The sequence below is a fragment of the Parasteatoda tepidariorum genome, chromosome 9 (genome assembly GCF_043381705.1).
Source record: "Parasteatoda tepidariorum isolate YZ-2023 chromosome 9, CAS_Ptep_4.0, whole genome shotgun sequence".
Lineage (NCBI taxonomy): Eukaryota > Metazoa > Arthropoda > Arachnida > Araneae > Theridiidae > Parasteatoda > Parasteatoda tepidariorum.
The window spans coordinates 1,602,022-1,617,842 of record NC_092212.1 but is presented as its reverse complement, the minus strand read 5'-3'; the positions used below and the strand labels follow the sequence as shown (position 1 = coordinate 1,617,842).

The 15,821-nt window shown below is 34.3% G+C and overlaps 1 protein-coding gene across 1 annotated transcript in view; it reads left to right on the top strand.

The window, feature by feature from the left end:
* The window catches only part of LOC107437800 (uncharacterized), a 34,577-nt gene extending 23,160 nt beyond the window's left edge, over positions 1–11,417 (top strand). Inside the window, exon 3 of the mRNA XM_016049901.3 lies at positions 8,148–11,417. Coding sequence (XP_015905387.2) covers positions 8,148–11,315 — 3,168 coding nt within the window. The 3' untranslated portion in view covers positions 11,316–11,417. The remainder of the gene's footprint in view (positions 1–8,147) is intronic.
* Positions 11,418–15,821: the final 4,404 nt, after the last annotated feature.

Below are 15,821 nucleotides of genomic sequence, written 5' to 3'. Positions count from 1 at the left end.
AGCATATATATTCTTTCAGCTGTTTATCACGGAGAATTATCTGAATGAACTTCTAAAAACAGTTAACCTTTAAATAAATAAGAAACTAAATTCCAGAACAACTCATCATTAAAAACACATGGGCTTATAGATAATAGGTAATGAAATACCCCATTTCTGATCTCTTCTTTAATAATGAAACAGATGTTAAAGGGAAGTCTTTGAAAGTTGCGACAACTAATTATTCGCACCAGATGAACTTAAATTGTTTCTCTCAAGATGTCAAAGGCGGAATCTAAATTGAAATGTTGAGTATAAAAACCTTAACGATTAAACGAGAATCAACTTTCCTTCCTGGCAATTCTGTTCAAAACAACGTAACATTGTAATTCATTAAAAAGATTTTTTTTCACTTCCTGAAAACATGTAAGTATCGTGCATTTATATTCTTATATACGGATATACAGTCTAACCCCGCTACAATGATCCCGGGATATAGTGAAAACTCGGTTATAGTGAACATTTTTAGTACCACGCAATTATTCAAGTAATGCTTATAATGAACAGTTAAGAAAGTAGTTATTCGCTAACTCAAATTTCCTTTCTGCAGGAATTTAAAAAAAAAGTTGCAAAATTTTATAATCCCAAAAGTGTATTAATTACGAAACAAATGAAGTCATACAGAGAAGTGTTGAAAATAATATGACTAGAATGTTTACCAAATCGATTGACGACGAAGCCATGTGGAACATAAACAAACACCAAAGTTGCCAGGTACACAAAAAAATATATCACGGTTACAATAAAATACATAAACAAATAATAAATCTAGGTTAAGCAAATGACGCAGACGAGAAAGAATTATATTTTAACAAATTCGATGTGCGATACGGCACTGCATTTAATTAACATTCTAATTTAGGCTGAGAAACTTATTTTGAATTTAATACGCCATTTTGCTGATAAAGATTAGCTGGTGCTGACGTTATAGGACACTTGTGTGGGTATGGGATATCTTCTTCTTGAAGTGCCAGTACCTAATTAGGAGAGTATTCTCTAGGAAAGGGTCGAGTTGCTCAAAGTACGCTCGCTTCCGAATACCACAGTCATTTTGAATGATTATGAGGAGCTTCAACTATGAACTTATTTAAACTCTTCCTCTGATTTTATAAAACAGCTGAAGCATAAAATATTTCATAGAAAATAAATGATCTTTCATATACTACCAGTCTTGATTAACGCTGTTATACCTAGTGTTAAATTAAGAATCCAGTTAATATAAAGTATAACATTTACTATATAATTAAAATGAAGAGTTTGTTTGTGCTTATGTGTTGTATATGTGAGCCCCCCCCACCCTATCTCTATATGGTTTATATGGCACCTATGTTCAACTATGAGATGTTCAACCCGTATGGAGAACGATTATTTACTTCGTTTAGTGAAGTTATAATAAATTATAATGTATGGGTATGAATGCTGACAAACCAAATTGACATGTTTTCTTGTTTCAAACATTAATTGCAGGATTATATGAAAAAAAACTTACTATTTTGTTTTTTTTACGAAACAAAAGCATGAATATAGTTATTCAACTTTTACTTAATTAAAATGAAAATTCATGTTCATGAAATTAAAGAAAAATATCGTTTAAGTATGTCAATATCACACATTGTGACATTAAGATCATAATATTAATATATTTATAAGATAGAATGTGATCGTATGAAGTATGAATTTAGTGCTAAAAAAAGTATGATACGTGAAGGGCATGGCTTACTCGAGATAGAATGGAGAGAGCAGTTACTAACGTAAACAAATGCCCCGCTTCATCAGGATTGAGATACCCCCACACTACGTCACTTGCAGCTATCCCATTGTAGATTTCTTTAAAACCTTGTCNTATTTGTTTAAGCAAAATTACTTTGTTACAATATAATATTCTAATACCAAAAAAAGTACTTACGTAGCGTGAAAATATCTTTTGTGATGCAACTCTTTCAAAAATACATGAAAATGGTTGCCAGCAGGGGTGTACATGTAGATTTATTAAATACACCTTGTGAGCTGCCTAGGATATAAATCTAGAAACCGACACTCGAAATTTTTGCTCTGTTACAATCGTACCCTGTTACAATTGACCCCACTCTCCCCTACTAAAAAAATATGATACGTGAAGGGCATGGCTTACTCGAAATAGAATGAAGAGAGCAGTTACTAACGTAAACAAATGCCCCGTTTCAATAGCCCATCAGGATCGAGATACCCCCACACTACGTCACTTGCAGTTATCCCATTGTAGATTCCTTTAAAAGCTTTTAAATCTTAGACAGAGCTGAGAGAACATAAGACAAAACTAAAGAAACGTAAGACGGGAAGAGAAAAATCTTATCATGAAATGAACAGCAAATTGCACGCCTTGAGTCGATTACAGTTATGAAAAAGATAATCGATAGCGTAAAAACAAATATAAATTAAAAGAGTAAAAATGTAAAAACTAAATAAACTCACAAAAATAAAATGCTAAAAGTTAAGAATGACGACCGAAAACAAACTAAACTAATTTAAGTTGTTGAATTTGGAGTTGTAGGCTTACATGTGCTGTAGCAACATCACAGTTAGTTTAAATATCAAGGAAGCTTTTTATCATTTCAAGCTTAAACATGGCACTAACAAATTCATCAGTTCATTTGATTTTCCGTGGACATCAGACCTAATTAAATGACAGCAAATTCCTCAATGGATGATATAATTCGAATTTCATAATTTTCCTATAGAGGGTTGGTAGGTACTTTATTTACGTCACACTAGAGCTGCAAAGTGGGCTATTGGTGACGGTTTGGGAAACATCCCTGATTATGATCCGAAAACATGCCTTCGCAACTTTGAGCCTACGCATAGGGAATGCTTTGGTAGCCCGATAACCTGCGCACGATGTCGAGCTATTTACGGTAGAACAGTTTAACGAGGACCGATACCGCGCAATTTTGATCCCTACGCAGGCTGATGAAAGTGTTCACCCACCAGTTTACTGACCGCAGATAGTGATGCTTGACTTCCGTATTCTACTGGGAATCGTGTCTTTATCATATCGCGTAGAGGGAAGTCCACAATTCTCAACAAAACCTACTGTCCCAAAAAGGTCATGGTATACTTTGTGCTAAGTAGACTAAAGCAAAAAAAAAAATGAAAAATGACATGAATAAAGCACTATAGTACAGAAAAGGACGTGCTATAGTTTCGGTCCTATAAACAAGAATCTTTATCAGTGTTATCAGTGTCTAAACATCGTTTTTGGTGTTTTGACTGTTTAAGCAGTGAGGAAGTATCTTGTTTATAGCACCGGAAGTACAGTATGTATATTGCTGCATGTCAATTTTTTATATTTTATAACCATCGTAGAACTGTCGACCCAATTTTTGGGTTTTCATCAACTAATAACAAGCTTAAGCCCGTCCCGCCCCCGTAAGGGGGCATCCGGGGGCACTCCGAAAGTTCGAAGTGAGCGTAACAGTTCAATTACATGAGCAAACATATTCAAAATTTTCAAATTAGAGTTTTAACAAATAGGTGGAATATTAAATATGAAATCCAGAAAACGGTGCTACTTAGAAATAAACTAAGGAAACAAACATTACAAAGAAAATAAACAGTAACAATCAGAAGAGATATTGATGTCGCATCTTCAGTAGGGGTGCAAAGTTAATAAAAGGAAACAATTTCACATGGAAAATAAAGGATGTTTGTAACTCAGAATATAATTATGGCTGGCACAACAGTACTAAAGTTATCAAATTCCAGTAATTATTATTATTATTTTTTTTTAAACAGAAAGGACATATATATACCATATATAAAAACTCTAGGAACACAAGTGATTAAAATTTTCAAAATGAGGAATCACATAGGGGCAGAGATTGACAAAGCATGAGACTAAAGCTCCAAAAAAAAAATTTTAAGAGAAAATTCAAGTAATAATCAAACCATAACAGGTAAGTTAATAAGCCGTGATTTAGGTGTATTTTTCCTAACAAGAGGCAGCAAAAGGCCATCAGGATTCAGGGAGGTGCCTTGTTACTAAACAATTTTCTTATTATTTCCTCAATTCCCTTTTTTATTTTAGGGTTTGACCAATGCTGCTTTATAAACTCGTAGGTGGTTTTTGAATGAAAAAATTTCTCTCTAATGTGCTTAAAATTTGTACACTGGATTAAAATATGTTCCCAATCCTCAACAAGCTGACAGGTACTGCACAGCTGAGCTCCCCCAAAAAACCTGGCTTGATGTTGTCCATGACAGCCGTGATTAGTTAGGAATTGATTTAAAAAGAAATTCCCCATGATTTTCCTCGTTTGAACTTTCGGGAGGAGCTCGAATGTGTGCCTTCCCTTTGTGAAGCTGTCACTCCATCTCTCCTGCCATTCAATCAATTTTTCGCGTTCCAAAGTTTTTCTTGCAGTCCGCCTGCTAGGATCTTCAAACAGGTCGACCGTTGATCTCTCACAGGCTAATTTGGCTAACCTATCAGCTTCTTCGTTGCCCTTATGGCCTGCATGTGCTTTTATCCAATGTAAAGCGATATTGTTTGTGAATTCTTGTTTTATTAAGTGGACTAAATACTCTTTAGAGTTGCTGCTTTCCAAAGCTTGCAGGCTAGACAGGGAATCCGTATAAATTGAGATATTGTCTGTAATTCTTTGTTCTTTAAGCCAACGAATCGACTGGAGAATGGCCCATAATTCAGCCTTAAACACGGAAACGTGATCAGAGATGCGAAAGGTTTTTTCATCAACTAATGTTCAACTGCGTAGCCTTGTCACTTTGAATCCAATCCAGAAGACAAGGGAACTCCTGGATTGAGTATTGAGAGAAATTTGCCTTCGTGGAGGGCATTTTGCGCATTCGCCTTACATGAAGACCCGCATTCTAACCCGCATTCGCCTTACATGAAGAGGAAGACCACGAGAACCTTCCACGGTTAGCCTACGCCAAGGGGACTCTAACCCATGACCCGTCTACCACAGAGGATATTTTTACGTCAGCACTGTGTTCAGTGTAAGCCTGATATGTAATTCGTATTAACCAGCCATGGCTGGGATTCAAACCCGGTTCACCTGATTGGAAGGCTCTTTCCCCTGAGCCATCCAGTATTTTCATTTGAGCTTTATTCACGTTGTTGTTTTAGTAACATTGCCATCTATTTTCCCGTTCACTCCACTTCGTCACAAAATATCGGCTTGAATCTGTGAACTCTACTAAAAATGTTGTCTGCTTTTTGTCGGACTATTTAATTACTGCTTAAGTTAGCTTGATTATTTATGACTCTTACAGTGTTTTTTGTACACCAACACTTCTTTCTGGAAAAGGAAATTAAAGTTTAAATATAAAATTCTGCTCAGTCACTCGTACCATAATGGGAGAGTTTGCGCTTCTGCTACTTAGGAGATATTGAGCCCATTCTTCTCTCACGGTTCTCAAAAACGAGAATAACGAAGTGGGACATTTATTCAAGGATTGGGATACCCTGCTTGGCAGTGAAATGGGCCCGTGTCAAAGAGGTCGTGGGTTCGATCCTCACACTGATGCTCGTTAAATCGGTCGGATCACAAAGTCCACCATGTTCCAATAACTAAACATACCTCTGGGGGTACTGATCCAAGAGTTTCCACTTCTTCTGCATTGGGTTCAAAATGACAAGGCTACGGAGTTGAACATTAGTAGTCATAAACCCAAAAAAATTGGGTCGGCTGTTCAGTAACGGTTATAAAATAAAATATAAAATCGGGAGCACCTCTTATAGTGGAGATTTTTTATAATCTTACAGAAAACAAGGAAAAGACGCTAAAATGAAATTTTTAAAAATAAGTAATCGAGATAGAAATAATAGAAAAATGGAAAATTTTATATACAGTAGAATGTACAGTGCTCAATTAAAAGAATACCCTACTTTGCACTCTAACTTAGTTTGAGTTCTTGCCTTCCGTCTAAAATGTAGCGACTTTTATTTGTTCTTTTCAATTAAATATATAATCTTCTTCAGCAAGAGTTTCACAAGGTTATCAACTGGAAAATAGGTGTTGTTTTAGGTTTTTTATGTCCGCTCTCTTTTCAACTAGATTACCTTCATAGTCTAGATCAATTTTGAACACCATAATTGCAAATAAAGAACTGAAAAGATTCTTCTTGCGTAAGCATTCATACAACAGCAGCACAAGAAAATCAATTAAAAAAAAGCAGATGATAATTTTGGAACTTCTTGGAATGGGAGTGCCTGCAGCAAGTGACGTAGTGTGGGTACCTCGATCCTCATGGGTAGTAGAAATGTGGTATTTGTTTACGTTTGCAACCTTTCTCTCCATTCTATTTCGAATAAGAGAAGCCCATCAAATATCAATTCTTTTAAGTAACACGTTCTAAATTCTTTTGTAAAGATTTTTTTTCAAGGATTTCAATTCTTTCACTCTATATTTACACAGATATTTAACACAAAGGCAGACACGAAGCCAAGTGGAACATAAACAAATTTATTATGCATTGAAGTTGCCAGATACGCAAAACAAAAATATATCACGGTTATAATAAAATACATAAACAAATAATAAATCTGAGTTAAGTAGACGAGAAAGAAATATATTTCAACTCATTCGATGTGCGATACGGCTCTGTATTTAAATAACTTATATTTCATTAACATTCTAAATTATTTAGAGAAACTTAGCTCAACTTTAATACGCCATTTTGCTAATGATAGTATTGGATGATTAGCTGGCGCTGACGTCATAGGTCACATGTGTGAGTATAGGAGGTCTTTTTCTTCTTGAAGTTCAAGTACCCAATTGATTCTTTACTAGAATGAGTTTTTTGTTTTTGTTTTCTCCAGTGTGTATTCTTAATGTGCTTACGTAATATGAATTTCAAGTGTTATGTTCTTTTTGAATAATTTATTCATATTTATTTATCTCGGTGGAAATTTTAAGATAAAAATAAATACTGAAGTAAGAGAAGTGTTTTGTAACATTTTAATAAACGTATATTGGTAGGAATTGAAAACCAATTTAGCCCGTTCAGTGACAAGGGGAATCAATTGATGGTGCTTTTACAACTTACAACGTAAAATGTGACCGTGTTTATAAAGGTCTATCCAGAAAAAAAAAAGCATTTGATCAGTGATCGCTAAATTGTAACCACAATTTTCTCACTTTCGTAATGAATCGTCAGAATGCTTTTATGCGCGACAGTTCGATATCAATTTATATACCTGACATGTTTCATATTTAATATAATTTTTTGAACTATTATTTGTAATTAAATTAGCGACTTATGCAGAATACCACACCTTTAGAGTAACTAATTTAAAAAAAAGCTTTTTTTTAAAATAAGAATCGCTATTTGGATTTTAAAATCGCGTGAATATGTATCACGATATTGGATTTTGAAACGCGAAAACATAAATTGCGATATTGAATTTTTAAATAGCTTAAATATGAATTGCGATGCATAATTTTTAGATCATAGGAACATGAATAGCAATGCGTAGTTTTTAAATCACGTATAAATACGAAAATCGTTTTTGATATGACAAGCTCGTAAATACGAATCTCGATATTGGATATTAAACTGGCGTGAATACGAATCACGATACTTGGCTTTTAAATCACGTGAGGAGGAATTGTAATGCAGAATTTTTAAATCGTGTAAATGCGAATCGCAATGTATAACTTCTAAATCAGGTAAATACGAAAATAAAAACCATCCCAAAAAAATCGAAATTGGCCGATGAATCACATGTATGTATAAGTCATGTTAACATGATTCAACAAAAGTTTCAACATGGATCATAAGATTTTGAATCGCGAATCATAAGAGATTGAGATGGATCATAAGATTTTGAATCGCGGAAGTTCGCGAACCAATGATCTCGTGATACCCGGAATTCGCTGACAATTCATATGCCCTGCTTCTAGTTTTTAGACCCAGAAGAACGATACATAAAAAACGGGAATTCCGGTGTGCGCCCGGAATGCAACCCCCGCCTGTTTTATTTGTTTTAATTTGTTTATATTTTTTTTTGAATTAAAGTATACTCTTCTAAATTTACCTTAATGATTAATGGTATTTTTTAAAAAAACTTTTTGTCTCTTCCAGTTGCCATTGGGAATACCCTTTAACTGACTGAATTAACTGACTTTTATACAGCTACAACTATGTCAATTAAAATTAATTTTCAAAACTCGAGTGCGCTGATGCGTATGAAGAGGGAAGATGAAATGGCAGAACTTGAAAGACTATCAGCTTGGTGCAACAAACTGCAGAAGGGTTCGAATGCTGCAGATGCTGCAACTTCAGCAGCCTTTGGTGTGGGGATGTTAACCCTTGCCACAGCTTTGCCCGGTGTTGGCGCTCTTTTGGGAGGTGTTCTGATAGGAGCTGGCATCGGCAAGCGTATGATGGGCGACGCAATGGTGGATAAAAATTGTTCTGATCTTCCTATGAGAAAAATGGAAGTAAGGATGAATAGAAAAATTCATGACATCAATCGGAAGTTAGATCAGCAAACGGAAATTTTAAAGGATATTTCTGACAAAGTCAGCAAGACTCTTTCTGACATACAAGATATGAGGAAAGAAATGAGCGAAGGTTTTCTGCTCACGATAAAAACCATGAAAGAGCTCGACACCAGTCATCCCATTTCAGTCATTAAAACCGTGAGTGCATCCATTGCATTTAGTGAAAATAATAAACTGCAGGCTAGCAAACAGCAATACACGAATGTAATGAAACAGGAAATAGCCGAAGGGTTTTTCTACAGTTACATAAAACCGCAAGGAACCTTGTACGAGGCTCTGTTTTCTATCATTAACAGAAATACTGCTAAGCCGGAAAGTATTGACGATCAAAATGCTTATAATGCTTTATCTGCCCTCACTTTCGGGACTCTGACTTATGTGTCCATTTTCTTGTCTCTAATTGATCAGTACACATATGTAGCAGAATACTGTTATCAAAAAAATGACCTGGAAAATTTTAACGAGCATCTTGACCGTCTCTTATTTTACTTCCCATTTTTCGATGTTATCATCAATAAAAGTAATGAAGGTTTAATTGACAAAGTCGTTGAGATATTAAGTTATGCGAAAGACAACCACGGCGTGGGGTGGATCAGCGTAGAATTATACGATACCATCCAGAGCCAAATAAACACGCTGCAACAGTTTAAAAAGAACATTACGTCCATGTCTTTACCTGTTATTAAAGATCCCCCGGTAAATGATATCGATATCAATTTCGACGCATATGACGTGTTTCAACGTAGCACTACTGATTTCTTAGACTGGAAGAAAGGTTCCAAAATAAGTTACGCTTTGCAATACGAAAAGGATGGTAAATATTCTAAAGTTAGCAATTGGGTATCAGAGGAGGTGATGAGCGTTGCTAACCCTAAGATTGAGTTGAGAAATACGGACGAAATGAATCGACTCGTTTTCCGAAAATTCGACAACAACCCTCCCGAATTGATACGCATCGTATCGGGAGACAGCTTAAGCTTCAGAGACGTCGACAGAGATTTGTACAACTTGGTTTTCAAACGATCCTACAACGACGAAGAAATGGTTGACCGCATGTTTCAACTTATTAGGTTCGGTGCGGACCTAAAAGCAGAATTTGAGAACAAAAGAAACGTGATGCACGCAGCAGCTGAAGCTGGTAGAGTCGTTTTACTGACAAAAATTATAGACTATTCTGAGGAATCTCTTGTGAATAAAAAGGATGCATTTGGCTTGACGCCTCTCCATGTAGCAGCAGAGAACAATAAAGCAGAATTTGTGAAAGCGCTGATCGAACAAAATGCTGATGTCAACGCAAAAACGGATGACTTCAATTCGACACCCTTACACTTAGCAGTGCGTTGGAAGTGTGAGAAATGCGTCGAATATTTATTGTCCAGTAAAGATATAAGACCTAATGACTCTGATAGCGGAGGAAAAACTCCGCTGCACATTGCCGTCTCGGATAATTCGTTGAATCCAAAAGTCGTCGATAGGTTAGTCAAAGATCCCAATGTTGACGTCAATGCCAAAGATAAGTTGGGACTGACACCTTTGCACTCAGCAGTACTTTTGAATTCTAAAAAGAACTTTTTCAACCTGGCTTCGAGAAAGAACCTCGACCTGTGGGCGAAGGACAATAATAACATGACAGCACTTCACTATGCAGCAATGAGTGGATTTTCTGGACCGCTTTCTGGCATCATTCAGACTGATACTAAAGGTATAAACGAGGCTGCAACAAGCAGAGAATGGACCCCACTACATTTCGCTGCTTACTTCAAACATGAAGAAGTCATTCACTTGCTTTTGCATTCTAAAGAAACAAAGGACACGATACAGGCAGACCTACCAGATGCAGACTTGCAAACGCCGTTGCACTTGGCAGCTGCAGGTGGAGTGAAGGAAGCTGTCAAATATTTAATATCTCCTGGTCAGGCGAAAGTTTATAAAAAAACCGCAAAAGGCTATACGGCTCTCGACCTCGCACTTCTTTATAAGCACGAGGAGAGTGTTAGAGAAATTCTCACGTGGGAACGTGATCTTAACCAACAAATGGAAAATGGCTCCTATATCGCTGATCTAGATCCACTAGCCTGTGGAATAGCTCAAACAATATTCATGTGGGATCTGTGGGATTATTTAGTGGAACTGGGTCGCTGTAAAAATAATAAGCTTTACCCACTACCGAAAAAGGAAAAAAGATCTTTTATTTCGATAAGAGAAAATGTAGGAAACAATGAACACTTTTATTTTCAGAATTTCTCGAAAGAAAATGATTATCAACCGAAAGCAAAAATCTCAAGTGATTCTTTCAAGTCCAATGAAGATTTGGGCATTAAAAAATATAATATTTTTTTGAATGCAAATGTAAATGGTGCTCTACTTCTGTTGGATTTGTTTATGCGAAAGTACAGAAATGAAAAATTCACTCCAGAATTGCAAAACTTACCCTCGCCCTTTGACGAAAGAGTGCAAGCTCTGAAAATTACTGAAAAGTTAGAAAAAGTGCTCTCTGCAGTAAGTTCTGAGAAGAATATGGAAGATTTAGATTTCTTCGATGTCCATTCAAAGTTATATAAAGCTATCACGAGTCGTGATGGGCGCCGAATTGTAAATACTTTATGTTCATTCATTGAAGAGTATTCCTCACTCACTCCTGAAGAGGTTCAACAAGTTTTGACGGAAGTTACATTCGATGAACCTGAAACAATATTTCCAGAGAAACAAGCTGATGCTAACTTGAAGCGCTTAATCGAACAATCCTGCTACAATAACAAACGTTACTAAGAATCGCATTTCGGTACTGAAATCATTTTCTGTATTTATTAAGTTCAATATATAATTATACTCATTTCAATATTTAATAAATTTAAGAATGTTCAACACTAACGTCTGATGAGATTAAAGTAATTAAAATAGTTAAGATTAAAATAAATTTAATGCGTCTTGAGCACTATTTCCAATAAATAAATAAATAATAATAATAAGACAGATCAAGGCAAACACGAAGAGCGCTTAATCAAAGGTTTTACTATTACAACAAACGTTTCTACGAAACTCATTTCAATATTTAAACAAATTCTATTATGATTATAAAGTGCTGTTGAAACTGCAAGTTTAAGAATTTTGTTTTAGTTGTTGGTAAGTGTGGGATTTTTCTAAACTAATATACAGGTTAAGGGTTTATTATTTTATACCCTATTGCAGTGAATATATTTTGCTTTCAGCAGACAGTAACGCAAAATAGATGAAGTATGGAGAATCGTTTTATAATATAACATCTGATGCAATATTCCGTCTTTGAAATTTTAAATGATAACAATTCAAAATTTATTTGAACTGAAAGTTATAATTTTTGTAAAATTGTCAGATAGTTGGTTTTAAACGTGGTTTCAAGTGAATAATTTGTACTATACAAACATGTATAATCTTGCATAATTTGATGACACATTTAAATAGAACGTTATTTATTATAAAATGTATAAATTAATAAAAGTGTAAATGATGTAATTGTATCTCGTGAGAATAAACCATGTTGCTCTGTTGTATATGCATAAATTTTAATTATTCAGATTTCTTTTGTTGCAAGAGGATGTCTTCTGTTATAGTATTTTCAACAAAAAAAGATTTGTGATTACCTTTCGTAAGTCAAACACCATTCTAAGTTGATTTCTATTTTTATTTCATAACCGTCGTTGAGCATCAGATCCAATTTCTGGGTTTACGACTACAAATGTTCAACTCCGTAGCCTTGTCATTTTGAGCCCAATCCAGAAGACAAAGGAACTTCTGGATCCATTATTGGGCGAAATTTGCTTTCGTGGAGGACTTTTTGATGGAACTAAACCGCATTCGCGTTACATGGAGAGGAAACCTCTCCACGGTTAGCCTGGTGACAAGGGGACTCTAACCCACGATCCGTCTACCACTGAGGATATTTTTACGTCAGCACTGCGGTCGGTGCAAGCCGGATACGGAATTCGTATCGACCAGAAATCGTTCTAATTTGAACCCGGTTTACGTCATTGGAAGGTGAACGCTCTATCCCCATCACGACTCAAGTTGTTCTATATTATCAAGAAAAGAGTATATTATATATAATAAAAAAGAGCAAAACCTTTGTACCCTAATCACCTGCCTATATCGTAATTGTTGATAGCTGAAAAATCAGATTTGATGAACAGTGTAACAGAATGATATTCTAAACCCTTCCTAAGCTGAGTAAAATAAAACCCTTTTAAGAATATTTTTATGCAACTAAACCACCAGTTTAACATGATTATAATGAACACCGGATACAGGGAACATTCGATTCTAATGAATGTTTTTTGTTGTCCAGTCTAAACTGCTGTTTCATACGCTTATAGTAAATAGCTGAGAGTCTTTCTTATGTGGAGGACTCAAATTTACTTTTTGCGGGTATTTAAATAAATGTTAATTTTTTTTTGTCCATATAATAAGTTCAAAGTTATAAAATTATGACTTTTAATAAGAAATGAATGAAAGGGTATTTAAAAGGAGTCAAGTTTTTCTAGAATGAATCATTTGAATGGTGCCAAAAATAGACTTTCTTCTGAAGTGGTAGAAATGAAGAAGATAAGTATCTAAAAACTTTCAAAAATGATAAAAACTGAAGATACGGGTAAAAAATTCATTATAGATAGATAACCACTTTGTAATATTTAGAATATTATTGAATGTTCCAATTAAAATTTTCCTTATAGGAAGAACTTCGTTGTAGACGTATTTCGTTAAAGATTTTTAAGCAAATGATGCTCAATTGGAATGATTATTTCGGACAAACGGCAGCATTATACAGTCTTTCCATGGTCACGTGCGGGACACCTTTTAGGGCATATTTTCTTTATTATTATTAAAAAAAAAAATATGATAGAAATTGCAAGTAATTTTCTTAAAACGATTCTTAAGACCAATGTCGTTTTTTTTCTTCTTTTTTTGAGAGCCTAAAAATAAATACAGCTAAAGCAGATGTGAAATACATGTTTTTTGAAATAAATCATTTCGAATTAAAAATAATAATTAAAATATCGTTTCATAAAATGCAATCTTTTTGCAGGAGTTTTTGTAATGCAATTTAATATTTTAAATTTGAGAGTCACGATAAAACGCATTGTAGACCTTCGTTATTAAAAATTCACGAGTTATTAAAATAATTTTAAAATAAATATTTTTATGGCAATTTATTAAATAAAGATACCTAAATTCAATTGCTATTCTATATTTCAGTGGAGACAATTTCTCCCGATTTCCTTAAATCTAAATATATTGTGATTATTAAGTCACGATGGCTTAGGTGATAGAGCGTAAGTCTTCCAATGAGGCGAACCTGGTTCGAACCCCAGTCGATACGAATTCCACATCCGGCTTGCACCGACCACAGTGCTGACGTGAAATGTCCTCAGTGGTAGACGGGTCATGGGTTAGAGTTCACTTGCCGTTAGGCTAACTGTAGAGGTTCTCGTGGTCTTCCTCTCCATGTAGCTCAAATGCGGGTTAGCTCCATCAAAAAGTCTTCCACGAAGGCAAATTTCTCCCAATACTCGATCCGGGAGTTCCCTTGTCTTCTGGATTGGGTTCAAAATGACAAGAACAATAGTAGTCGTAAATCCATGAAATTGGGTCGGCTATTCAACGACTGTTATAATATAAAATTATAGTATCGTGATTATTGATAACAATGAATGCAGAAACTGTTTTTACAATCTGCCGTACTTCATACGTGACACAGTTCTAAGAAATTTCACATTTATAAATTCCAGACTTTTGCTTCATTGATATTTGAATCATATCTGGAATTTCGCCTTATTTTTCCTAAAATAATTGAAATTAAATAAAAGAATTATTATCTCCTTCAGATTATGCCTGGATTTGGATGGCATTGAAAGATATTTACTTTGTTACAAAGAAACTCTACACATCAATCTTTATATATTTACGTTAAATATTTATGAAAAGGTTATATACTATAGAAATCTCTTTGTTTCCAACATTGTTGTTGCAATAAACTAAAAATCTCTCTTTTTTTTTTCTTCAAAAACTTTGGATATAGTGAACACCATCGTTCTAAGCTTATTTATCTACAGTTCACTGCAGTTGTATCTGACTGCATGAGTTAAAATTTTATTAAATTTGTGAAATAGTATTAAAAAATAACCTGAAAATATAAAGAGCTTTCGTTCATTTTTGTAAATAGCGGCAAAACTTACTAATTTTGTAAGGATATCAAAACAATTTTCATTGTTGAAATGATAATCATTCAGTTTTTTTATTACCTAGGTTGCTATGTGACAATATTTAAAAAAAAAATTAGTAAAAAAACTGGTATGCTACGACGTAACAAAATATGCATAATTGTCTATTTTTAAAACAAATCAAGTTTAATATTTATTTTTTATCGACAAACTGTAATTCATTTTAATAACTAATCACATTTTAATAATAAATTTTTTTCTGGTGTGAAAAAATTTAATTGCATTTTATATTTGCGATCGCAACGCATGAATACGCCGTCTTTGCGGGGCGGATATTTTCAGGCTACTATTTGTTAATTTATTATGCAGTTCCATCAGAATAACTGGAAATGTAGGACGTGTTTTTTCCATCACCAAACGGGAGACGATATTTCACAAAGAGCTGAAGACAAAGGAATCCAGAATATCGGTCAATCTTTCAGAACAGACATTTTAAAAAAATTCTGGAACAATTTTTCGTTAATACGAATATTTTTCCTTCCTATTATCTACAAACTTCCAGCATCATTTCGGTGAACTGAGAGCTTTTGTATTCGTACACTATTACGGATGTGTATTAAATTAAGATATAGGATGTTCAATTCATTGTAAATTAAAGTAAAGATATGAAAAGTCCTTTGGCTACTTCATTCTAATGAATAAATAGGATTTAAAAATGAGCAGAACTGAGAACTTTAATAGAAAAACACAATATTCGCCATCACGCCAAATGCGATAAAATCATAAATTTAGTGAGTAAAATTGTGTTTTGGTGAAAGTATTGACGAATCATTTCTTCCAATGCAAAGAAATTAAAATTACGTCAAAATAATAAGCAATCCAGTATTTCTTATCCAATTATAGTAATTTTCGGCAGATGCGTAGCATAACCCATTAGAATTCGATCAAAATAATATAAGCCTGAAACAAACTAACGTAAAATAGTTTTCGATGGGGAAAAAAATTATTCATAAAAAATTGTTAACATTCGCATTTGGCGAAGACATTCGAAAAATTGGCGAATACTTTTGATACTTACAGA